This window comes from Salmo salar, chromosome 06 (assembly GCF_965601325.2).
Source record: "Salmo salar chromosome 06, fSalSal1, whole genome shotgun sequence".
NCBI lineage: Eukaryota > Metazoa > Chordata > Actinopteri > Salmoniformes > Salmonidae > Salmo > Salmo salar.
Window position 1 is genome coordinate 86710452 of NC_138296.1, and position 26449 is coordinate 86736900.

The 26449-nt window shown below is 44.5% G+C and overlaps 1 protein-coding gene across 1 annotated transcript; it reads left to right on the forward strand.

Moving 5' to 3' along the window:
- Positions 1 to 300: 300 nt before the first annotated feature.
- LOC106608214 (protein PALS1) lies at positions 301 to 26423 on the forward strand. The gene is made up of 13 exons (XM_014206043.3): positions 301 to 854; positions 7559 to 7770; positions 11200 to 11277; positions 15774 to 15902; positions 18625 to 18786; positions 19808 to 19885; positions 20030 to 20213; positions 20304 to 20372; positions 20614 to 20685; positions 22826 to 22993; positions 23385 to 23587; positions 23967 to 24077; positions 24951 to 26423. Exons 1-13 carry the CDS (start codon positions 443 to 445, stop codon positions 25125 to 25127), a joined length of 2055 nt encoding a protein of 684 aa, XP_014061518.1. The 5' UTR covers positions 301 to 442; the 3' UTR covers positions 25128 to 26423.
- Positions 26424 to 26449: the final 26 nt, after the last annotated feature.

The following is a 26449-nucleotide window of genomic DNA, read 5'->3' on the forward strand; positions in this document are numbered from 1 at the left end:
TAACAGTTGACGATGCAGTACACAGCATTTACTATGACATCTGCGGCCCGCGACCACAGCTGTCATAGTAAATGCTGTGTACTGTATGCCACCAGTTTGAGAGCCCTGGAGTACATAACAAATATATTGTGGCTGTAATAATGAATAGTGTAAATTTGATAAGAAGGAGGTAAACGGTTGTAGTCTCTCATCAAATTTCATAAGGCTAGCTATCACAAGACTTCACATTATGGCTCACAAGACTAGAACAGTGGTAATGTTGCTGCTCCATCCTAACCCTGCTTATGCATTTCAGAACCTGCTCACCACCTGAAGACAACTGTCCCAGTTGAAGTGCTATGGCCCCTGCTGCAGTGAAGAGTCCTAGCCTCAGGCCTTCATAGTGGACATTGCCCTATCAACACACACAGGTGTAGGCCAGGGTCAGGCTCCCGGAGCAGGGATGATCACTTCTCACCAGAACGGAGGACCCGGATATGTAACAGAGGACCCAATGGGGCCTGAAAATGGCACGGAGGGTCCTGGGAGTGGAGCCAAGCTGCAGCAGAGAGAGAGGGCTGTGGATTTCCCGCCTGGGGACAGGGTGGTGGGGACTGTTAGCAGCATGGTGCAGGGTTCCCGCTGCAGCGCCCAGATGGAGAGGATGCAGCAGTACCAGGAAGAGTTGAGGAGGAAGCGGGAGGAGGACGCCAACAAAGGGAAGCATGAAATCGATCTCAACGCCTCGCTCAGGCTCAAGAAGTTGGCCCAGAACCCAGCCAAGACGGGTATTGACAACCCCACGTTCGAAGCGCCAGAGGCAGGCAAGGAGACCAAGGATGGGAGCCCCCTGCCTGGTGGGGACACGGCTGCGGGTGAGTAGAATCATGAAGGGAGGGGGAGGCGAAGGGGTAGGTGGAGGCGAGGGTGAGGGTGAGAGGGGATGGGGTAAAGAGGGGGAGGGGTACCTCTGTGAGAAGAACAATAGAGGTGTTGGGAACTCTCATAATGATTCTGTGAAACAAAGGAGTCAGAACAGTGTGCAAGCAAAGGGCTGAGCCAGGGTCATTGATGGAGTGAGGATTGGAGATTAAAAGTGAATGTCAATGGAAAGGCTCCCTCCATTTAGTCACATGGAAGTCACTCATTCCCCTCACCTCTGGTAAAGAGGATGGATCCATTTGGAGTGAAACACTTCTGTTTGGAAGTACATTTTTCAGAGGTATTCTCATTCTGGCATTGCACATGTAGGCCTGAAATATATCTGTTTCATTTGAGGGTGATTGTAAATAATATGAAGGTGGTATAAGATGGCGCCGATAGATATGGCGGCTCTGATTCTTGCTCCTAAGCAACTTTGCAGTATTTTATTTCTTTTTTTTTCTTACATTATTAGCACAGAATTGTTTTGTTCACCCGACCTAGAATACCTCACAATCAAATGCCGACCGTATTACCTCCCAAGAGAATTCTCTTCAGTTATAGTCACAGCCGTGTATATTCCCCCTCAAGCTGATAACATGACGGCCCTCAAAGAACTACACTGGACTTTATGCAAACTGGAAACCACATATACTGAGACCGCATTTATTGTAGTTGGGGATTTGAACAAAGCAAATTTGAGGAAAACGCTACCGAAGTTCTACCAACACATTGACTGTAGTACTCGCGCTGGTAAAACATTGGACCACTGCTACTCAACTTTTCAAAATACCTACTAGGCCGTCCCCCGCCCTGCCTTCAGCAAATCTGATCACGACTTCATTTTGCTCCTGCCTTCCTATAAGCAGAAACTCAAACTGGAAGTACCCGTGTTAAGGTTGACTAATCGGAACCACCTACTACATACAATACTACCAGAACCACGGACTGGGATATTTTCCAGGTAGCCTCTGAGAATAACATTGATGAATACACAGATAGGGTGACTGAATTCATCCGGAAGTGTATAGGAGATGTTGTACCCAATGTGACTATTAAAACCTACCCTAACCAGAAACTGTGGATTGATGGCAGCATTCGGATAAAACTGAAAGCGCAAACCATCGCATTTAACCATGGCAAGGTGACTGGGAATATGGCAGAATACAAACAGTGTAGTTATTCCCTCCGTAAGGCAATGAAACAGGCAAAACATCAGTATAGAGACAAAGTGGAGACGCAATTCAACGGCTCAGACACGAGACATATGTGGCAGGGTCTACAGACAATCACAGACTACAAAGGGAAAACCAGCCACGTCACAGACACCGATGTCTTACTTCCGGACAAGCTAAACACCTTCTTCACCCGCTTTAAGGATAACACAATGCCACCGATGCGGCCCGCTACCAAGTATTGTGGGTTCTCATTCTCCGTGGCTGACATGAGTAAGACATTTAAGCATGTTAATCCTCGCAAGGCTTCTGGCCCAGACAGCATCCCTAGCCGCGTCCTCAGAGCATGCACAGACCAGCTGGCTGAAGTGTTTACGGACATATTCAATCTCTCCCTATCCCTGTCTGCTGTCCTCACTTGCTTGAAGATGTCCACCATTGTTCCTGTAGCCAAGAAAGCAAAGGTACAGTGGTTCCTCCTTTAAAAATTGTGAGTTTATGCCACAGGACTTAGAGGTCATTTGTGGTTTAGTACGGTACCCTGCGTCACCACTTCATTGCTCCAGACCAGTGCAAGGGGGAGTTAGAGCACTGGTTATGCTTTTATGTCCTACTGTGTCTCTAACTGACAATGAATGGGTGACATAAACTTAAATAGAAACTGATAATTGTGCACGACTTCAGTATTACTTACTAAAACTGTTGTTACACTAAGGTTTTTATTATTTTCTTTTGTTAGGATTATTTTTTGTTGTTACAGATGCTGGTTCAATACCATGCTGTCCTCAACTGGGAGACCCATGAGATGATTGTAGGTTTTTGGTTTCTCTCCCTCTAAAAACAGAAATAAATGATTCTAAATAACAAACTGGCTTTATTTACAAATTAGTAACAATGTCTCACCCCATGTTCAAGAATGGCCTTTTTCCTCACTCATTTTACATTTCATTTTACAACAAAATCATCTCCAAAATAATTTTTTTGTACAAAGCGATTCTTCTTCTTCTTCATTATTATTTATTCAGAATTATATGAAAGCCTGGTGGATATTCTCACAGATGTATTATTAACCCTGTTATTAGCAGGACAATATATTTTCGTCATATTGTTCATGGCTCCCGAGTGGCGCACAATGGGATTGCCTTGCAGTTCTCCAGCTGTATCCACTGAAAGCGTGTGAGGTTCAAGGCACAAGGGCAGGGGGCACGGGATGGGCCGCATAGCCGCGCACAGAAGACCGACCTAGCCCATGGGGAAGGCGTGTAACGATGGTGACCGGTGTGCGCCATAACTGGCAGCCTGGTGACCTAGAGGCTGGAGAGGGAGCACACGTGACACTACCCCCTCCCCGACGTGTGGCTCCGGCCGCAGGACGCCAACCAAAATGACAATCCCGGGGATCAGGAGCGGACCGGTCACCCCTGCTGAGGCGCGTGAAACCTGTCAGTCTGGCCGAGACGCAGGAGCATGGTGACCTAGAGCGCTGGAGAGAGAGCATACATGACGGTACCTCCTCACCAGCGTGTTCGGCTCCAGCCGCAGGATGCCAACCAAAGGAACGATTCCGGGGATCAGGAGCGGACTAGTCACCCCTGCTGATAAGCGGGAACCTGTCGCCACTGGAGCGCGGGAGGCAGGGGAGCCCGGCGGTCCGGCAGAGGCAGGGGAGCCTGTAGCGACTCCCGGTCCCAACATCATTCCCACCGGAAAAAAACACACCCTGATGCTTCCCTTAGGTGAGGCATTATTCTGTAACGAGTGCGCTGAGAGTCGGGAAGCAAGTTCAGGGAGTGAGTGTTTTAATAAATAAACGTAACATAATACAAAACAAGAAAACATGAACAAAGCACAGACATGACACAGAAACAGAAACAATAACGCCTGGGGAAGGAACCAAAGGGAGTGACATATATAGGGAATGTAATCAGGGAAGTGGAGTCTGATGACGACAGGTGCGCGTAACAATGGTGACAGGTGTGCGCCATAACGACCAGCCTGGTGACCTAGAGGCCGGAGAGGGAGCACACATAACAATATGTAATTATTGGCGCAGTCACGTCATATTTTTCGATATACTGTAGGCCTTCCGTAGGCGACATGAGTCTCACTAGTGTTGAGTAAGGTGCTGTTAAAAGTGGTGTAGGTCTTATTTATTTAAAGAGCATATTGAAGTTAGAAGCAATAGCCTACAACTATTTTAGCACCGTTTCGCGCTGCTCTGAGACAAGCATGGGGACTGGTCTTGATAAATCAATGCGATTTTTATTTTCACTGACTCTCCGTTTGGGTATTGGTTAGACTAAAATTATAAAAATAGGGTGTCGAAATGTTATGCTCTTAGTGTAACCTTTTTGAACTAGGCAAGTCAATTTGGAACAAATTCTTATTTACAAGACAGCCTACTCCTTCCTCCCCGTCGGGGAATTGAACCCCGGTCTCCCGCGTACCCGCACGACACAGGGATTCTTTAGCTAAATAGCCCAGTTCTGTACTCCTGACAATCACGTTGTACAGCGTCATATTTTCCGTTCCATCCTAACGGAAACCCAGAGGGTTTTTCGTTTTTCTTGGAATAGAAACACCATAATTAAACAAGTACCGGTCAAAAGTTTGGCCACACCTACTCATTCCAGGGTTTTTCTTTATTTTTTACTATTTTCTACATTGTAGAATAATAGTGAAGACGTCACAGCTATGAAATAACACATATGGAATCAGTTAAGAACAAATTCTTATTTACAAGGACAGCCTACCCCTTCCTCACCGTCAGGGTATTGAACCCCGGTCTCCTGCGTGCCCGCATTTTCTAGTACAGCCATTATTGAAGGCTATCAAATGCTTCTCAAAAATGCCCTCTGGTGGTCAAACTAGCACTAACTAGCATTAACTGTACCAGTGGTTCACACTTAAATAACGTGCCATAGAATTCTGTGGCACCATGCAAGCTGCACCGCAGTACGCTGCAACTTTTAAAGGAGGAACCACTGTAACTGAAGTAAATGACTATCGCCCATAGCACTCACTTCTGTCATCATGAAGTGCTTTGACAAGCTAGTTAAGGATCATATCACCTCCACCTTACCTGACACCCTAGACCCACTCCAATTTGCTTACCGCCCCAATAGATCCACAGACGATGCAATCGCCATCGCACTGCACACTGCCCTATCCCATCTGGACAAGAGGAATACCTATGTAAGAATGCTGTTCATTGACTATAGCTCAGCATTCAACACCATAGTACCCTCCAAGCTCATCATTAAGCTCGGGGCCCTGGGTCTGAACCCCACCCTGTGCAACTGGGTAGGAAATAAGACCTCCAATTCACTGATCCTCACCACAGGGGCCCCACAAGGGTGCGTGCTCAGTCCACTCCTGTACTCACTGTTCACCCATTACTGCATGGCCACGCACGCCTCCAACTCAATCAAGTTTGCAGACGACACAACAGTAGTAGGCCAGATTACCAACAATGACGAGACAGCCTACAGGGAGGAGGTGAGGGCCCTGGGAGAGTGGTGCCAGGAAAGTACCTTCTCACTCAACATGAACAAAACAAAGGAGCTGATCGTGGACTTCAGGAAACAGTGGATGGAGCTCGCCCCTATCCACATCAATGTGACCGCAGTGGAGAAGGTGTAAAGTTTCAAGTTCCTCGGTGTATACATCACTGACGATCTGAAGTGGTCCACCCACACAGACAGTGTGGTGAACAAGGCGCAACAGCGCCTCTTCAACCTCAGGAGGCTGAAGAAATTTGGCTTCACCCCTAACCTTTACAGAAGCACAATTGAGAGCATTTTGTCAGGCTGTATCAACGCCTGGTATGGCAACTGCACCGCCCGCAACCGCAGGGCTCTCCAGAGGGTGGTGCAGTCTGCCCAACACGTCACTGGGGGCAAATTACCTGCCTTCCAGGACAACTACACCCCCCGATGTCACAGGAAGGCCAAAAAGATCATCAAGGACAGGAAGGCCACGGCATGTTCACCCTGCTATCATCTAGAAGGCGAGGTCAGTACAGGTGCATCAAAGCTGGGACCGAGAGACTAGGAAAACAGCTTCTATCTCAAGGCCATCAGACTGTTAAATAGCCATCACTAACTGGCTTCCACCCTGTCATGTAACCCTGCACCTTATATACATACTGGCCACTTTAATAATGGAACACTAGTCACTTTAATAATGTTTACGTACTGCTTTATTCATCTCAAATGTAAATACTGTATTCTATTCTACTGTATTTTAGTCAATGCCACTCTGACATTGCTCAATCTAATATTTATATATTTTTTAATTCCATTCTTTTATATTTGTGTGTATTGTTGTGAATCGTTTTTATATACTACTGCACTGTTGGAGCTAGGAACACAAGCATTTCACTACACCCGCAATAACATTTGCTAAATATGTGTATGTGACCAATAAAATTTCATTTGATTGGATTTTTGATTTGAAGTGAATTTAATATATTTTGTGAGGTGAAACAAAATTGTTCCTGAGAGAATTTGTTTTCATGTCAGTTGGCTAGCCTTAGAGAGACAGTAGGTTGTGGTTGTTGCTGCTGACCGGTTTTAGTGTGGGGGGGAGGGGGGGGGCATGCGCACACACACACACACACACACACACACACACACACACACACACACCCTCCCTGCTTCTTCTTATCTCAGGTAAACGCCCCTTTATGAGATCACTGTCTAGATAGCATTAATCAAGTAAGCTGTTGTAATCGGTGGTTTATATGAAATCCATGTGTTAATCCATGTACCTGGTCACTTAAACAGAACACCTGCTGGTTTAGAACAGTAGAGAGGGCCGTGTAAGCAATGCTTTAGCCTCCCTTTTACCTGGTGTCTCTGTGCTCCTCAGAGTTGCTATATGTAGGCGGTACCTTCAGGCCAAACTTGATGCAGATGCCAAATCCTGTCTGGGGTGCAGAATCCCACTGGTGCGCAACCTGAATTTACTTTGGCATGACAATATTAGCAACATGGCTTTAAAATTCCCACGCTGTCTCTGTGTGAGCAAGTGCTTGCTAGCACCAGAGAGGTTTGAAACCGAGAGACATGTGATTTTACTTTCTGAAAATTCCTTGTGGACAAATGTACCACTTTGGTCTGAATGTTAAAGGTCACAGGCATTACAGGAAGTAACAGCATGTTGAACCTCTCTCTCTGGCCCTAGTAAACAACTCCTCACACAGAGATGAATGATACTGGAAATTAGGCAGTTGAGCCTAATCTACCTCTTTTTCTAATTGTTTTATATTGTTTATTGACTTCTTTGTATTGCGCCTTTACCACTTATTGCATTATGGTGTTATTGTTGTGATTTAAATTTGGACTTCTTTTGATATTTTACTGCACTGTTGAGATGTAGTTCGCAAGTAAGCATTTCATTGCACCGTTTACACCCCGCTGTATCCTGTGAATATGACGAACACATTTTGATTTGGTCTCTTCCTTCTTTTCACTACTCAGAGCTGGAAGATCTGCTGGAGGCCCTACGACGGGTGCAGAGCTGCCTAGTGGACACCCAATCGCAGGCCGACGTGGCCCTGGTGTTGGGCATGCTGCACAAGGAGGACTTCCAGAGCGCCTTCACCATCCACAGTGCCGTGACCCAGCAGATGCAGCCGCGCGGCAGCCCGCCCTTGCCCCTCACCGCCCAGGCCCAGGGCCTCTGCCTGGAGGTAGAGTGAAATACTCCAGCACGCTAGTGATCTTGATTTGATCTAGAAATTAAATGGATCTTCTTTCACCGATGTATCGGTCAGAAGGTAGGGGGAGAAAAAATGAGGTAAGGTATTAGGAGGGAGGTGGAGGAGGGTTTGGAGAAGAGGATTTGGGGGATGAGAGAAGAATATGTGGGTTAAGGAGATATTTTGGGAAATGAAGAACAGCTGGGTAGGGAAGTTGAGAGATGGGAAGAAGGAGAATGAGGATGAGAGGATAGTGACAGAGAAACTACAAAGAAATAAGGGTAAAGGAAGCCAGGTACAAAATGGTTGATTAGAGATGCAGCCTCATATTGAGACTTGGAAATGATCCTTGGTGTGTTGGAACTAGATTCCCCCTCTCAGGTGTTGTTTCCTGCTTCCATGGCATCACCATTAAAGGGATAGTACATGCAAGCTGTCCAGTCATTGTGCTAACGCTAGCAATTGCTCTAGAAACTACCTTAAACTTCCTTTAAACTACACACAGGGACATAACAATGGTCTCTGAGAAGTGCTTGACTTGGGAAGGAGCTCACCAGAGCTGAGTACTGGCACATCAAATGTTCTACTGCTTGAGCTCCTGTTCCTCTTGTAGAATATTAGCTCAAAAGTATTGTGACGCTCATGCACCTAAATGTAAAGAAAATGAGTACCGGCACCTATTTCAGTCCAAGTCAAGCACTTTCTCTGAGTAAGTAGAAAAAAGGACTTCATCACCAAAATGTTGCACTATCCGGTTAAACACCTCACAGCATATCACAGCTGGGGGTAATGTTACTCACTGTACCAGGAGTGACAGAGTAACACAAAGTCATCACTGTGTGCATGTCTACATCTGTCTGACCATTCTCTACCTGACTCCTTCAGTGACAAAATATAAAAACACAACCAGCTGTGATTGACCTGTGGCTCCTGTGGGTCTATACATTGTCTATTCCATACATATTCATCATTCATTGGTCTGTACAGCCACATAGTCTGTCCGATAGCCTGTTATGCTGCAGTCCTGTAGATCTAGCTAAGCTCCCACCACGTACAGGTCATCAGGTCCTTAGGATTCCATATGACATGATGGAATTTATTACATGCTTGTCCAGGTAGAACAAACAGTGTGACTTCTATCAGACCGTGGTTCAAACAGTATTAGCTTTTCTTCCAAATGATTTCGCTGCACTTGACTGAGCTTGCCTGGCGCATTGGAACCAAAGTGTAAACCTCGTCCATTTGGCCCTCTGCAGCAGGCTCAATAAAATACTCAGGCATTTTAATGAAAAGAAATAGTATTTGGACCCAGGTCTGATTTCTATAGGAAAGCTGGCTGTAAAACAGTCAACATATGATAACTGACAAAGAGGCTGCTTTACAGGGTTCATTTGGACTGAGTATAGCACATCAGTACCATTGCTCTTGTGATGTGAAGATGACATTAAGGACAAGCGTGTAGGCTTCGGAGGAGGACCTCGGTCAGTGAGATACTGATCACAGACACACACAGACACACACACACACACACACACACACACACACACACACACAAACCATCTCTGTTCATACAGTAAATACATGCAGACACTCACCCAGAGCAGCTGGCACAGCGCCAGGAGATACTTAGCAAGGTGGTAATAGTTTGAGCCAGTGGACAGTGTGTCTAAACTAAGTGGCTGGTGGCGTGGGCCATCCTGATTGGCCCTCGGGGCCAGGTAATCTCCCAGCAGCTCCGGGGCCTGGAAGGCAGTGGCCGAGGATCTGATCTGCCACAGCCAGAAAAAGAAACTCCAGCAGCTTACAGGGTAGAGGGGCATGGGCTGGAGGGAGGTGGAGAGTAGAGGAGGTGGCGGGGGAAGGGGAAAGGGGGGAAGGAGGAGGGGGAAAGGGGAGGAGAAAGTGTGTCACCTCATTACATAGAACTTTGATTAGTGTAAAGGATGAGCTAAGCTAGAGCCAGGAAGTGGTAGGGAGGAGGGCTAGAGAGAGGGATAGAGGGGGAGGAGGATATAGGGAGGGGGGGATAGAGGTATAGAGGGAGGGAGACGGATAGATGAGGGGAAGGAGGGAGGGGAATGCAGGGGTGGTGGGATAGAGAGGATTGGGGATTCTCTTCTTGAAATGGGCTGGTTTTTTAATATTTTTCTATGATGATGATGACGAAGGAATTGTGGATCTGTCTGGATTGTGATAGTTCTGAGGACCATGAAGCTGTTAAAAGACAGACTGTAGAAACACTAACGTCATGACAGTAGAACCAACTCCTCATGCTTCTATTTGACCTCACATGTTGGGAGATTAATTCAGGGTCTTTCATTTCCAAGGCAACAGCCAGAAAGAAGAAGAAGAGTGTTCCAAATGGCAGTCTATTCCCTACATGCACTTCTTTTGACCAGAGGGTGCCATTTAGGGCGGAGACTAAGTCCCGTTACAGTAGAGTGACTTCCCTGTCTGGGATGGGAAACCCCACTGTGACTTATTAGAGAGCAGCCAACGTGTGTGTGTGTGTGTGTGTGTGTGTGTGTGTGTGTGTGTGTGTGTGTGTGTGTGTGTGTGTGTGTGTGTGTGTGGTGTGTGTGTGTGTGTGTGTGTGTGTGTGTGTGTGTGTGTGTGTGTGTGGTGTGTGTGTGTGTGTGTGAAGGAATCCAGTTGATCATCTCAACAACAGAATGGTATTTGACATGACCTTCACGTAAGAACAGAGTATTTACTGCTATGGTGTTCGTATTTGGACAAAATACCTCTGATAGCACATGAGAGCTCAGTCATAAAGCTGACACTGTCTTCTGCGCAATGACTTTCACGTTTTGTTTTACGGGATACGCATGGTATACATCGTCCAATGAAATGCTTACTTGCAGGTTCTCTTCAATGCAACAACAATAAGAAATTATAAAAGATAAGAATATGAACATAAAGTAAATAACTCAGTAGAATAGAATAATACATTTTAGCATCAGTATAATACAGGAAGGGACCATATAAAGTCCAATATTTACACGTGTACTGGGGAAGACAATGACAAGCATAGCAGATGTACCATCAGTGGTTTTAATAATTATGTACTGAGAAGTTGCTTCTGTGGAATGACTAAAGCCTTGGCTAGCTTGTTGACAACGTGTCGACTCATACAGTGGTCAGGAAGTTGTATAATTGAACTGTCAGGTTGAATCACACGTAGAGCCTCAAGAAGGAGTATTCAAGATGGCCGTGTGTCTACTGGTTCCTGGCTGGTGATGTTATTAAGTCATAAACACTTTGAACTGCATCACTATTCCAGATGACCAATGATGCTGATTTAGTGCTACTTATACAGTTTACCTTAATCTGACCCCTTTCTCTCTCTCTTTCTTACCATCTCTTCACCTCCTCTCTCTTTCCATCTCCTTTCCCCTCTCTCTCCCTCTCTCTGTCCAGGTGCAATACATCCTCCAGTCCAGTCAACATAAAGAGGGTGTAGAGCTCAGCAACCTACTCACCACTCCCCACCTCCAGGTAAGAGACCTGGGACGCACCAGAACTCAACCCTTAACCTTGTCAGTGTTCCTGAGCTTGCCACCTGAGAGGTACTATGGACCAAATCCCGATTTGGAATTTGTCAGTGTTACTCAGATATATGTGAATATGCTCCATATACCATAGGCTCCATATACTGTACCATAGGCTCCATATACTGTACCATAGGCTCCATATACCATAGGCTCCATATACTGTACCATAGGCTCCATAGTCCATAGGCTCCATATACTGTACCATAGGCTCCATATACTGTATCATAGGCTCCATATACCATAGTCTCCATATACCATAGGCTCCATATACTGTATCATAGGCTCCATATACCATAGGCTCTATATACTGTATCATAGGCTCCATATACCATAGGCTCCATATACCATAGGCTCCATATACTGTATCATGGGCTCCATATACCATAGGCTCCATATACTGTACCATAGGCTCCATATACTGTACCATAGGTTCTATAAACTGTACCATATGCTCCATATACCATCGGCTCCATATACCATAGGCTCCATATACTGTACCATAGGTTCCATATATTGTATCATAGGCTCCATATACCATAGGCTCCATATACTGTATCATAGGCTCCATATACCATAGGCTCCATATACCATAGGCTCCATATACTGTATCATGGGCTCCATATACCATAGGCTCCATATACTGTACCATAGGCTCCATATACTGTACCATAGGTTCTATAAACTGTACCATATGCTCCATATACCATCGGCTCCATATACCATAGGCTCCATATACTGTACCATAGGTTCCATATATTGTATCATAGGCTCCATATACCATAGGCTCCATATAGTGTACCATAGGCTCCATATAGTGTACCATAGGCTCCATATACCATAGGTTCCATATACAGTACTGTGCAAAAGATTTAGGCAGATGTGAAAAAATGCTGTAAAGTAAGAATGCTTTCAAAAATAGACATGTTAATAGATTATATTTATCAATTAACAAAATGCAAAGTGAGTGAACAGAAGAAAAATCTACATCAAATCAATATTTGGTGTGACCACCCTTATCCTTCAAAACAGCATCAATTATTGTAGGTACACTTGCACACAGTTTGAAGGAACTCGGCAGGTAGGTTGGCCCAAACATCTTGGAGAACTAACCACAGTTCTTCTGTGGATTTAGGCAGCCTCAGGTGCTTCTCTCTCTTCATGTAATCCCAGACAGACTCGATGATGTTGAGATCAGGGCTCTGTGGAGGCCATACCATCACCTCCAGGACTCATTGTTCTTCTTTACCCTGAAGATAGTTCTTAATGACTTTTGCTGTATGTTTGGTGTCGTTGTCATGCTGCAGAATAAATGTGGGGCCAATCAGCCTCCCTGATGGTATTGCATGATGGATAAGTATTTGCCTGTACTTCTCAGCATTGAGGAGACCATTAATTCTGACCAAATCCCCAACTCCATTTGCAGAAATGCAGCCCCAAACTTGCAAAGAACCTCCACCATGCTTCACTGTTGCCTGCAGACACTCATTCGTGTACCGCTCTCCAGCCCTTCGGCGAACAAACTGCCTTCTGCTACAGCCAAATATTTGACTTATCAGTCCAGAGCACCTGTTGCCATTTTTCTGCACCCCAGTTCCTGTGTTTTCATGCATAGTTGAGTCGCTTGGCCTTGTTTCCACGTCGAAGGTACGGCCTTTTGGCCGCAAGTCTTCCATGAAGGCTACTTCTGACCAGACTTCTCCAGACAGTAGATGGGTGTACCAGGGTCCCATGAAGGCCACTTCTGACCAGACTTCTCCAGACAGTAGATGGGTGTACCAGGGTCCCATGAAGGCCACTTCTGACCAGACTTCTCCAGACAGTAGATGGGTGTACCAGGGTCCCATGAAGGACACTTCTGACCAGACTTCTCCAGACAGTAGATGGGTGTACCAGGGTCCCACTGTTTTCTGACAGTTTTGAGCTGATGGCACTGCTGGACATCTTCCGATTGCGAAGGGAAGTAAGCATGATGTGTCTTTCATCTGCTGCAGGAAGTTTCCTTGGCCGACCACTGCGTCTACGGTCCTCAACGTTGCCCGTTTCTTTGTGCTTCTTCAAAAGAGCTTGGACAGCACATCTGGAAACCCCTGTCTGCCTTGAAATTTCTGCCTGGGAGAGACCTTGCTGATGCAGTATAACTACCTTGTGTCTTGTTGCTGTACTCAGTCTTGCCGTGGTGTATGCAAGTAAACTGTCTTCAGCAACCTCACCTTGTTAGCTGAGTTTGGCTGTTCCTCGCCCAGTTTTATTCCTCCTACACAGCTGTTTCTGTTTCAGTTAATGATTGTTTCAACCTACATATTGAATTGATGATCATTAGCACCTGTTTGGTGTAATTGTTTAATCATACACCTGACTATAGGCCTACAAAATCCCTGACTTGTGCAAGTGTACCTACAAGAATTGATGCTGTTTTGAAGGATAAGGGTGGTCACACCAAATATGGATTTGATGTAGATTTTTCTTCTGTTCGCTCACTTTGCATTTTGTTAATTGATAAATATAATCTATTAACATGTCTATTTTTTAAAGCATTCTTACTTTACAGCATTTTTTCACATCTGCCTAAATCTTTTGCACAGTACTGTACGTTCATGTGAAACCCTGAACCATCGTCATGTGTCGTCTGACTGTATCCAATCCTGACATCAGCCTCCTCCAGAGGAGCTCAGGGAAGTTACTGATCAGTGGGTTTTATATGACTCCGCTCTTTATGTGGCTTGACCTTTGCTCTGTGACTGAACTAAAGGGCATGGGAAACAGCCCTAACTCTATGGGTTGCCTTGTCATAGTCTTTAATAACCTCTTGTATAGGTGATATAACAGGGCATCGTGGGCTTTGGAGTTTGGATGGTTCACATGATGACAGTGTATCTAGCTTGCACACAGAAATACCTTTGTTTGTGCTTCCTGCTTGAGCATGTCATCGATTTGCGGAGTAGCCTAAGAGTTGCCTTTTGAAACTTGACCCTGTCTTGCTGGTCAGTGTCCAGCCCAACATGCATACAAACAGGTCACTCAGTATGGATGGCTTACGGCTGGCCTTTACATGAATGACCCCAGGTCCGTGTGCCAGCCTGGTGTTGACACCGCTCTCTAAGTAGCCACTCATAGTGCACTGTCATGCCGTTGAGGAAAGAGATTGGACATGTCATAGGCAGTGAGGAGGAGGGATGGGAAGATGGATGTGTGAGGATGAGGAAAGAAATAACATGCTACAGCTGGGCAACTGAGAGGCTCAACACCTACTGTGTACCACAGGTGGCTGGTGGCACCTTCATTGGGAGGAAAGGCTCATAATAATGGCTGGAACGAAATTAATGAAATGGTATCAAACACATGGTTTCCACTCACTTCATTCCAGACATTGTGAGCCATCCTCCCCTTACCAGCCTCCTGTGCTGTAGACCCTAGAGGGTGCAATCAGTAGAATATAGAGAGGATCCGGACCCTGGTCTTGCATGCTAGTCTCTCTAGACAGACGGGTTTCCTCCCACAACATACCAATGATCTGTTGCCCTAGGTCTGGGAAGTCCGAGACTAGTTGCATGCCGACACGTGACCATGACCACGTGACTGTGTGACCTGCCAACCCCACTGTTGCTCCATTGACTCCACTGGGCATCATGTCCAATTAAACACAGGCATTTGCCACACCGAAGCAACGGCAACCACACAGCAACCAACCGGGAGTGGATTATCCCTCCCTCCGGTTACGCTGCGGAACGTGACCCTTCCCACTATCTGACCCCGGTTAACGACCCTCACCCTAGCTACACACACACAGACACATACACACACACACAGGTAAACAGATCAAGAAACTCCCCTGTAAAATGGTAGTGAATAGGTAACCTGCTAGGAACACACTGCCTCCCTCTCTCTCCCTCTTCTCCATTTCCCTTCCTCCTCATCTTTCTCGAGATCGAGGTGTTTTTATGATTGATGGAGGCGAATCCGGCCTCCTAAATGCAAAACAGATTAAGAGGGATTGTTTGTACGCTGGAAGCTTAGCCAGCCCTCAGTCAGCCCTCCTTTCTGCCTTCTCAGGTCTCTCTTCTGCGAGATAAAGACACTAATTTGGCTCAACGGTTATTAATTGCGGCATACGGAGAGCCCGTCACCTTAAATGAAGTGAAGGGGAAATCTTTTTCTTGTTGGCTTAGAGGTGGAGTCTGCTGTCGGCTGGTGTTGAGGGAGGGAGGAAGAGAGAGACAGGGTGGGCTTGGGGAAAACATGCATGTTTAAGCATAAGGGATGGAAGCCGAGTTTCAGTTTCAATAACTGGTGAATATGAAAGTGTGTTGTGTGTGCACTGTGTATCAAAAAGCTCAAATTCATCCAAGTCACTACTACAACAATCAAATGGAGTAAACACCCAGTTTCCACGGCACACACACTCCTTGTCCCCCATGTACCTGTGCGTTGTGTCTCTCCCAGGCTCTGATACAGGCCCATGACAGGGTGGCGGAGCAGGAGTTGGAGCCGGACCCAGAAGAGAGTGTGATTCAGTACATGGGAGAGACCGTCAAACTGGTGCGACTGGAGAAGGCTGGTGACATGCCTCTGGTAAGCCACATACACACACTCATCTGTTTAAAACAATCAAGACTATCTGTGCAAATGGACCAATAAAGCAAATATTGTACTGTATTGTAATGTAATGATGGGGCGGCAGGTAGCCTAGTGGTTAGAGCATTGGGCCAGTAACCGGAAGGTTGCTGGATCGAATCCCCGAGTTGACAAGGTAAAAATCTGTCCTTCTGCCCCCTGAGCAAGGCAGTTTAACCCACTGTTCCCCGGTAGGCCATCATTGTAAATAAGAATTTGTTCTTAACTGACTTGCCCTTAGTTAAATAAAGGTTAACCTTAGTTAAATAAAGATTCAACTTAAAAAATATATATAATAAGAATAATGTATTTGTATTGTAAATTCCCTGATGTAGACTTGTCTTTCCAGTTGTCTTTATGTCAGGTTCATCTAGGTGGTTTGTACTGATAAGTCTATCTGACTGGTAGTGTATTTGTACTGATAAGTCTATCTGACTGGTAGTGTATTTGTACTGATAAGTCTATCTGACTGGTAGTGTATTTGTACTGATAAGTCTATCTGACTGGTAGTGTATTTGTACTGATAAGTCTATCTGACTGGTAGTGTATTTGTACTGATAAGTCTATCTGACTGGTAGTGTATTTGTACTGATAAGTCTATCTGACTGGTAGTGTATTTGTACTGATAAGTCTATCTGACTGGTAGTGTATTTGTACTGATAAGTCTATCTGACTGGTAGTGTATTTGTACTGATAAGTCTATCTGACTGGTAGTGTATTTGTACTGATAAGTCTATCTGACTGGTAGTGTATTTGTACTGATAAGTCTATCTGACTGGTAGTGTATTTGTACTGATAAGTCTATCTGACTGGTAGTGTATTTGTACTGATAAGTCTATCTGACTGGTAGTGTATTTGTACTGATAAGTCTATCTGACTGGTAGTGTATTTGTACTGATAAGTCTATCTGACTGGTAGTGTATTTGTACTGATAAGTCTATCTGACTGGTAGTGTATTTGTACTGATAAGTCTATCTGACTGGTAGTGTATTTGTACTGATAAGTCTATCTGACTGGTAGTGTATTTGTACTGATAAGTCTATCTGACTGGTAGTGTATTTGTACTGATAAGTCTATCTGACTGGTAGTGTATTTGTACTGATAAGTCTATCTGACTGGTAGTGTATTTGTACTGATAAGTCTATCTGACTGGTAGTGTATTTGTACTGATAAGTCTATCTGACTGGTAGTGTATTTGTACTGATAAGTCTATCTGACTGGTAGTGTATTTGTACTGATAAGTCTATCTGACTGGTAGTGTATTTGTACTGATAAGTCTATCTGACTGGTAGTGTATTTGTACTGATAAGTCTATCTGACTGGTAGTGTATTTGTACTGATAAGTCTATCTGACTGGTAGTGTATTTGTACTGATAAGTCTATCTGACTGGTAGTGTATTTGTACTGATAAGTCTATCTGACTGGTAGTGTATTTGTACTGATAAGTCTATCTGACTGGTAGTGTATTTGTACTGATAAGTCTATCTGACTGGTAGTGTATTTGTACTGATAAGTCTATCTGACTGGTAGTGTATTTGTACTGATAAGTCTATCTGACTGGTAGTGTATTTGTACTGATAAGTCTATCTGACTGGTAGTGTATTTGTACTGATAAGTCTATCTGACTGGTAGTGTATTTGTACTGATAAGTCTATCTGACTGGTAGTGTATTTGTACTGATAAGTCTATCTGACTGGTAGTGTATTTGTACTGATAAGTCTATCTGACTGGTAGTGTATTTGTACTGATAAGTCTATCTGACTGGTAGTGTATTTGTACTGATAAGTCTATCTGACTGGTAGTGTATTTGTACTGATAAGTCTATCTGACTGGTAGTGTATTTGTACTGATAAGTCTATCTGACTGGTAGTGTATTTGTACTGATAAGTCTATCTGACTGGTAGTGTATTTGTACTGATAAGTCTATCTGACTGGTAGTGTATTTGTACTGATAAGTCTATCTGACTGGTAGTGTATTTGTACTGATAAGTCTATCTGACTGGTAGTGTATTTGTACTGATAAGTCTATCTGACTGGTAGTGTATTTGTACTGATAAGTCTATCTGACTGGTAGTGTATTTGTACTGATAAGTCTATCTGACTGGTAGTGTATTTGTACTGATAAGTCTATCTGACTGGTAGTGTATTTGTACTGATAAGTCTATCTGACTGGTAGTGTATTTTTACTGATAAGTCTATCTGACTGGTAGTGTATTTGTACTGATAAGTCTATCTGACTGGTAGTGTATTTGTACTGATAAGTCTATCTGACTGGTAGTGTATTTGTACTGATAAGTCTATCTGACTGGTAGTGTATTTGTACTGATAAGTCTATCTGACTGGTAGTGTATTTGTACTGATAAGTCTATCTGACTGGTAGTGTATTTGTACTGATAAGTCTATCTGACTGGTAGTGTATTTGTACTGATAAGTCTATCTGACTGGTAGTGTATTTGTACTGATAAGTCTATCTGACTGGTAGTGTATTTGTACTGATAAGTCTATCTGACTGGTAGTGTATTTGTACTGATAAGTCTATCTGACTGGTAGTGTATTTGTACTGATAAGTCTATCTGACTGGTAGTGTATTTGTACTGATAAGTCTATCTGACTGGTAGTGTATTTGTACTGATAAGTCTATCTGACTGGTAGTGTATTTGCCTGTGTGTCTTGTCCCCAGGGAGCCACAGTTCGTAACGAGATGGACAGCGTGGTGGTGAGTCGCGTGGTGAAGGGCGGGACAGCCGAGCGGAGCGGACTACTGGCCGAGGGAGATGAGATCCTGCAGATCAACGGTGTGCCCGTCCGTGGGAAAAACGTCAATGAGGTCCATGACCTTCTGGTGAGGAATTGGTTATATGAGAATCGCTCACACTGGATATCACACACACCCCTGGGTCGCTTGTCTTTTCAGTTTGTTGCAGCTAGCAACTAGAACGAGCTGCAACAACCACTCAAACTGGACAGTTTTATCTTCATCTCTTCATTCAAAGACTCAATCATGGACACTCTTACTGACAGTTGTGGCTGCTTCGCGTGATGTATTGTTGTCTCTACCTTCTTGCCCTTTGTGTTGTTGTCTGTGCCCAATAATGTTTGTACCATGTTTTGTGCTGCTACCATGTGTTGTTGTCTTAGGTCTCTCTTTATGTAGTGTTGTGGTGTCCCTCTTGTCGAGATGCGTGTTTTGTCATATATCTTTTTTATTTTTAATCCTCCGTCCCCGTAAGAGGCTGTTTGCCTTTTGGTAGGTATTGCAAATAAGAATTTGTTCTTAACTGAGTTACCTAGTTAAATAAATCAAATAAAAAAACATGCACAGACACACACACACAATGTGCCCATTGACTGGTGTCAGTATGTCGCGTTGATGCCATCAAATCTAATGAATATAACATTTTATGTAGCTTCGGCTCGACCCCGTCTTTCCTCATTCTTGAAACCACAAAACATTACAGTACATGACACTACATTGTGTAATACTTAGTTCATTTGAATGAAGCTGATTCCATGTACTGTGGATTGGTCTCTCCTCAGACAGAGATGCTTAGTTAATTTGAATGAAGCTGATTCCATGTACTGTGGATTGGTCTCTCCTCAGACAGAGATGCTTAGTTAATTTGAATGAAGCTGATTCCATGTACTGTGGATTGGTCTCTCTCCTCAGACAGAGATGCTTAGTTCATTTGAATGAAGCTGATTCCATGTACTGTGGATTGGTCTCTCCTCAGACAGAGATGCTTAGTTAATTTGAATGAAGCTGATTCCATGTACTGTGGATTGGTCTCTCTCCTCAGACAGAGATGCTTAGTTCATTTGAATGAAGCTGATTCCATGTACTGTGGATTGGTCTCTCTCCTCAGACGGAGATGCATGGCACTTTGACCTTCCTTCTCATCCCCAGCTCTCAGAAGAAAACTCCCCCACACAGAGAGACGGTGGTAAGGCTCCTTCAGGGTGTGTGTGTGGTGTGTGTATGTGTGCGTGCATGCATGCACAACATGTGTGTTCAATTATTACATCATAATCAGTTACCAAACTCTTCTGAGAGATGATGATGAGGATTATGTCACCCATGTGTTCAGATGCACGTGAGGGCGTATTTTAACTACGACCCGTCTGATGACCCGTACGTGCCGTGCAGGGAGCTGGGCCTGTCCTTCCGGAAGGGAGACATCCTTCACATTATCAGCCAGGACGACCCCAACTGGTGGCAGGCCTACCGGGAGGGAGATGAGGACAACCAGCCCCTAGCCGGGCTAGTACCAGGTACCCAGCCCTAACCCCAACCCTAACAACCCCTACCCCATCATTTGTTTCCCCAAGTAAATATTTCTGTTGCCATTCCCCCTCTCCCAGGGAAGAGCTTCCAGCAGCAGAGAGAAGCTATGAAGAAAACCATTGTGGACAGGAATCCTGACAGCCCAGGTAAGGGGATTACTATATATACTGCCTGCTCAGTTACACACTCCAGGCACTATCACAAGTGTCTAAACACAAGTATGCACACACACACACACACACACACACACACACACACACACACACACACACACACACACACACACACACACACACACACACACACACACACACACACACACGATCATTATGATCTGATATGCTCTAAATCATCCGTTGATCATTTTCCACTTCTCATTTTCTCCAGGGAAGCTTTGGTGTTCAAAGAAGAACAAAAAGCAGAGGAAGAAAACCATTTACAACCCCAGCAGCAACGTTGGTAAGACTAGTTCTTTCTCCCACATCTTTTTTGTCCAATCCCAAAGTGACTGCTAGACCCCTATGTACTTGTGGATATTTGATTGGTGTGAGGAATATGGTGAAAATTTCACTTAGCCTATCAGAGGTGGAGCTACTACCATATTGCTCACACCTGTCAAGTCCTCTCCGATATCCACAACATAGGGGGGCATAGGTCATAGACACCCCATCGGTATAGGGGTCGATCTGGGACTTGGCCTCTCTCTCAATGTCTATGTACATTCTAATAGATTTTCACACAATTGTAAAGTGACTTCGGAAAGAATTCAGACCATTGACTTTTTGCACATTTAGTTACGTTACAGCCTTATTCTAAATTGGATTAAATAAATAAAAAATCCTCAGCAATCTACACACAGTACCCCATAATGACAAAGCGAAAATAGGTTTTTAAAAATGAAAAACTGAAATATTTTATTTACATAAGTATTCAGACCTTTTGCTATGAGACTCGAAATTGGGATCTGGTGCATCCTGTTTAAATGTATCATCCTTGATCTTTCTACCACCTGTTGTAAATTCAATTGATTGGACATGATTTGGAAAGGCACACACCTGTCTATATAAGGTCCCACAGTTGACAGTGCATGTCAGAGCAAAAACCAAGCCATGAGGTTGAAGGAATTGTCCGTAGAGCTCCGAGACAGGATTGTGTCGAGGCACAGATCTGTAGAAGGGTACCAAAACATTTCTGCAGCATTGAAGGTCCCCAAGGACACAGTGACTTCCATCATTCTTAAATGGAAGAAGTTTGGAACCACCAAGACTCTTCATAGAGCTGTCCGCCCGGCCAAACTGAGCAATCAGGGGAGAAGGGCCTTGGTCAGAGAGGTGACCAAGAACCCGATGGTCACTGTCAGAGCTCTAGAGTTCCTCTGTGGAGATGGGAGAACCTTCCAGAAGGACAACCATCTCTGCAGCACTCCAGCAATCATGACAGCCCACTTGGAGTTTGCCAAAAGGCACCTAAAGACTCTCATACCATGAGAAACAAGATTCTCTGGTCTGATGAAACCAAGATTGAACTCTTTGGCCTGAATGCCAAGCGTCACATCTGGAGGAAACCTGGCACCATCCCTATGGTGAAGCATGGTAGTGGCAGCATCATGCTGTGGGGATGTTTTTCAGTGGCAGGGACTGGGAGACTAGTCAGGATCGAGGCAAAGATGAACGGAGCAAAGTACAGAGAGATTCTTGATGAAAACCAGCTCCAGAGCGCTCAGAACCTCAGACTGGGGCGAAGGTTCACCTTCCAACAGCAAAAGAATCCTAAGCGCACAGCCAAGACAACGCAGGAGTGGCTTTGGGACAAGTCTCTGAATATCCTTGAGTGGACTTGAACCCGATTGAATATCTCTGGAGAGACCTGAAAATAGCTGTGCAGCGGCGCTCCCCATCCAACCTGACAGAGCTTGAGAGGATCTGCAGAGAAGTACAGGTGTACGTACCAAGCTTGTAGCGTCGTACCCAAGAAGACTCGAGGCTGTAATCGCTGCAAATGGTGCTTTAGCATATTTTTTATAAATTAGCAAAAAAAAAAAAAAAAAATGTGTCATTATGGGGTATTGTGTGTAGATTGATTAGATTAAAAAAATATATATAATTAAATCCATTTTAGAACAAGGCTGTAACCTAAACAAATGTGGTCTGAATACTTTCCGAAGGCATGTGCATGTAAAAATCGGTGCGAACTCGGTTCAGACATTACATTCAGAGGTGCTAAGTACTCTCGGCCAGCAAATGTTATTGGTGTGTATTAGAGTTAAAAGTATGAGTGTGGAATGTCCTCTCCTAGCAGGAAGTCTAAATACCTCAGTCTTGTTGGCACACAGGAGGCTGGACTCTGGGGCACATCCAGAAATAAATGGATTGGGTAGAACAGATATGCCTCTGACATGTAATCATGCCTGCTCTATTCATGAAATTTCTATCTGCCATTGTCACCCTCAGCTGAATGTTGTGGAATATTCTGATAGGTATATCTGTTCTACATAACATATTTCTATCTGGTATGTATATAGAGTAACATTTCTGTAACATTTCAATCTGCAACACCTTCAGTAAACCACAACCTCTCTACTTACCTCTGTTCCGCCCAGACTACTCCGCCGATGACATCCTGACCTATGATGAGATGGCGCTCTACCACCAGCCGGCCAATCGCAAGCGACCTATCGCCCTGATTGGTCCGCCCAACAGCGGGCAGGACGAGCTGCGGCGGAGGCTGCTGTCAATCCAGCCGGACAGATTCGCCACCGCCGTGCCACGTAAGTAGATCAATCAGAGCAGGGGATTGGGGGTTAGAGGGCGGGGCAAGACTTGAGATGGGAACAAGATCCACTTGTTCTTGTGGGAGGTTCAGTTCGTGGCCTGTTAGGTTTTTATATATTATTTAAGTGTTGTGATTATTAAACAGACTTTAAATAAAGTTTGATGGGGTTTGATAGCTTGAAGCATTGACAAATTACTACAGCAATTCAATCAGGTAGGGTAGACGTTACCAATACATACAGCTTAGCTTCTACCAAATTCTCATTTCTTTTTTGTGTTAACTGTTTATTACAATAGACCAGACAAAAACTTAATTATACATTTAATACTACATTTAATATACATTTAATATACCAAATTCTCATTTCAACAATCGTTATCACTCAGATACAACGAGAAGCCCACGGATACATGAGAAGAATGGGAGGGAGTACCACTTTGTGAACCGGCTGGCGTTTGAGACGGACGACGCCGCAGGGAAGTTCATCGAGTCTGGGGAGTATGACAGGAACTTGTACGGCACCAGCAGTGACTCGGTTCGACAGGTCATCAACTCAGGCAGGATCTGTCTGCTGTGCCTGCACACTAAGGTAGGAAACTAAATCTTCATAAGCCCTACATAGCACTTCATAAGCACTACATAGATGCTTCATAAATCATGTGTAAGTCATTCTACATAAAGGGTGATAGGTCCTTACACCTGATGCTTTGCCCTTGTGCCACACTTTATGTAGCATGCCATTTTAAGCATCTATACAGGCCTTATGAATGGTTTATAAAGACTTTTTAATCCTTAAAAGTTATGTTTAGTTTAAAGTGGGACTGTTAGCAGCTAGTTGAGAATATGTTGTGGAGGATATTTCATATCATGTTTTGAAAGCGTACTATCCATGCTGCTATTTTTCTATTCCCTTTTTTCAAATGTTCTCCCCTCCTCCTGCTGCTGTTTTCTTTGGTTCTCTCCATCAGTCACTGCGGGTGCTGTGGTCCTCCAACCTCAAGCCCTATGTGATCTTCATTGCTCCTCCCTCTCAGGAGCGATTGCGCACCCTGCTGGCCAAGGATGGCAAAAACCCAAAGGTACTTATCTCACAAAAAGCCCTTTATCAGCAAGTACCATAGATACATTAATACCCACAGTGAATGTATTACATGAATCACACTTATCATGTTGATAATATATACCTGTGAGAAGCTATAATGAACTATTTATCCTCTGCTGGTACAGTTATAGTTCCGCCTTGAGCTACATCTAGCCAGGATATCTCTAACGTCTGTCCTTCCCTCCTGTTTCCCTGCATCTTGCCAGGATATGTCTAACCCACCGTTTCCCAAACTCTGTCCTGGGGACCCCAAATGGGTGCACTTTTTGGTTTTTGCCCTAGCACTATACAGTTGATTCAAATAATCAAAGCTGTATAGTGCTACGGCAAAAAGCAAAACGTGCACCCCTTATAGTCCCCAGGACTGAGTTTGGGAAACCCTGCTCTAACCCCTATTTTTCCCTCCTGTTTCCCTACATCTAGCCAGGATCTCTAACCCCTATTTTTCCCTCCTGTTTCCCTACATCTAGCCAGGATCTCTAACCCCTATTTTTCACTCCTGTTTCCCTACATCTAGCCAGGATCTCTAACCCCTATTTTTCCCTCCTGTTTCCCTACATCTAGCCAGGATCTCTAACCCCTATTTTTCCCTCCTGTTTCCCTACATCTAGCCCGGATCTCTAACCCCTATTTTTCCCTCCTGTTTCCCTACATCTAGCCAGGATCTCTAACCCCTATTTTTCCCTCCTGTTTCCCTACATCTAGCCCGGATCTCTAACCCCTATTTTTCCCTCCTGTTTCCCTACATCTAGCCAGGATCTCTAACCCCTTTCCTTCACTCCTGTTTCCCTACATCTAGCTAGGATATCTTTAACCCCTGTTCTTCCCTCCTGTGTTTCCCTACATCTAGCCAGAGGAACTGAAGGAGCTGATGGAGAAGGCCTGGGAGATGGAGCAGGCCTATGGCCACCTGTTTGACACCGCCATCGTTAACAGCGAGCCAGAAACAGCCTTCCACGAGCTGCTGCGGCTCATTGACAAGTTGGACACGGAGCCCCAGTGGGTGCCCTCCTCCTGGTTGTGCTAGGGGTCAGGGTTCACCCTAGAGGTCCAACCCAGGGAGCCTCATGAATGAGAGTGTGGCCTGGGTCATGTTCATTAGGCACCAAACGGAAGAAAACAGATTGAAACAGGAAGGGACTACCTGGACTCGTCCAATAAGAACCACTTGTTTTCATTTTCAGAAAAAAGTAAACGTTTCACTACGGTGTACCCTAATGAACATGACCCACAGCTCTGGAGGAATGACCCTAAAAGGAAGAATGGACAATGATCGCTGAGGCCACCGTTAGACCATCGTGGACCCTCGCTGACACACAATACAGGGCCCATGCCTTCTCTGACCGAAAGGGTGACTTGTCCTTTAACTAGCCTTCTTATGGTAGGTGGACTTTACTACATTTGCAGGGATGGATACTGTCTTATATATGTGTGTTCTGTCTGTGTTTTGTCTTTGTGAATGTTCTTTTGGGTTTGTGTCAATGTCGTCAACATTCCAGTAGCCTATGCAAAGACATTTATCCGAAACTGTAGAAAACATATTTTCATTTCAATCTCAATAGTTATTTATGATTGTAAAATGTGTATTTTTAGAAGAGATGGTAAACAAATGTGGTTTACCATTACCTCAGACCCCAATGTAAGGTATACAACAAGAGCATGCAATGCACAGGAACAATATCTCTCAATTGAGGACCAATTTGCTACTATGTAACTTTCTCCTAGAAGTGAGAACCAAAGAGAAGCCGTTTGTATTGTAAATATGGTAAGGTACTTGCTGTGTATAAAGGATAGTACTATGTTGTGTTATCTTGAGTTGCTGCGCTTGTACCTCAAACAGACCTCAATCAATCATCATCGGTAAAGATCAGCTTAGTAGCTATTGTCTAGTCAGTGTATCGAGGGGCTTGATTCAGTCATTATCGCCGGAGATCTGCTCTATAGCGTGCTTGAAGGTCATTTCCCATTGAGCCGACATATGCAGTGTTTACTGGGAATCCAGTCTCCGCAAACACGGGAATGTTGCCTTTAAATTTCAATCGCACTATAGCACTGAACTTCAGCGTTACAGATTAAATCAAGCTCCTAGTTAGTCTGACCACAGACACTAACAGGTTGAATCAAGCTCCTAGTTAGTCTGACCACAGACACTAACAGGTTGAATCAAGCTCCTAGTTAGTCTGACCACAGACACTAACAGGTTGAACAATTAGGAGCTGTAGCCTACTTCAACATATCAATTCATCTGACAAACTTTTTTCATTGGTACTTTATAAGCAAAACTCAAGAAGCCATCTTCAATAAAATGAACATTTCTCTGGAGCACTGTTTCATAATGTTGGACATTAG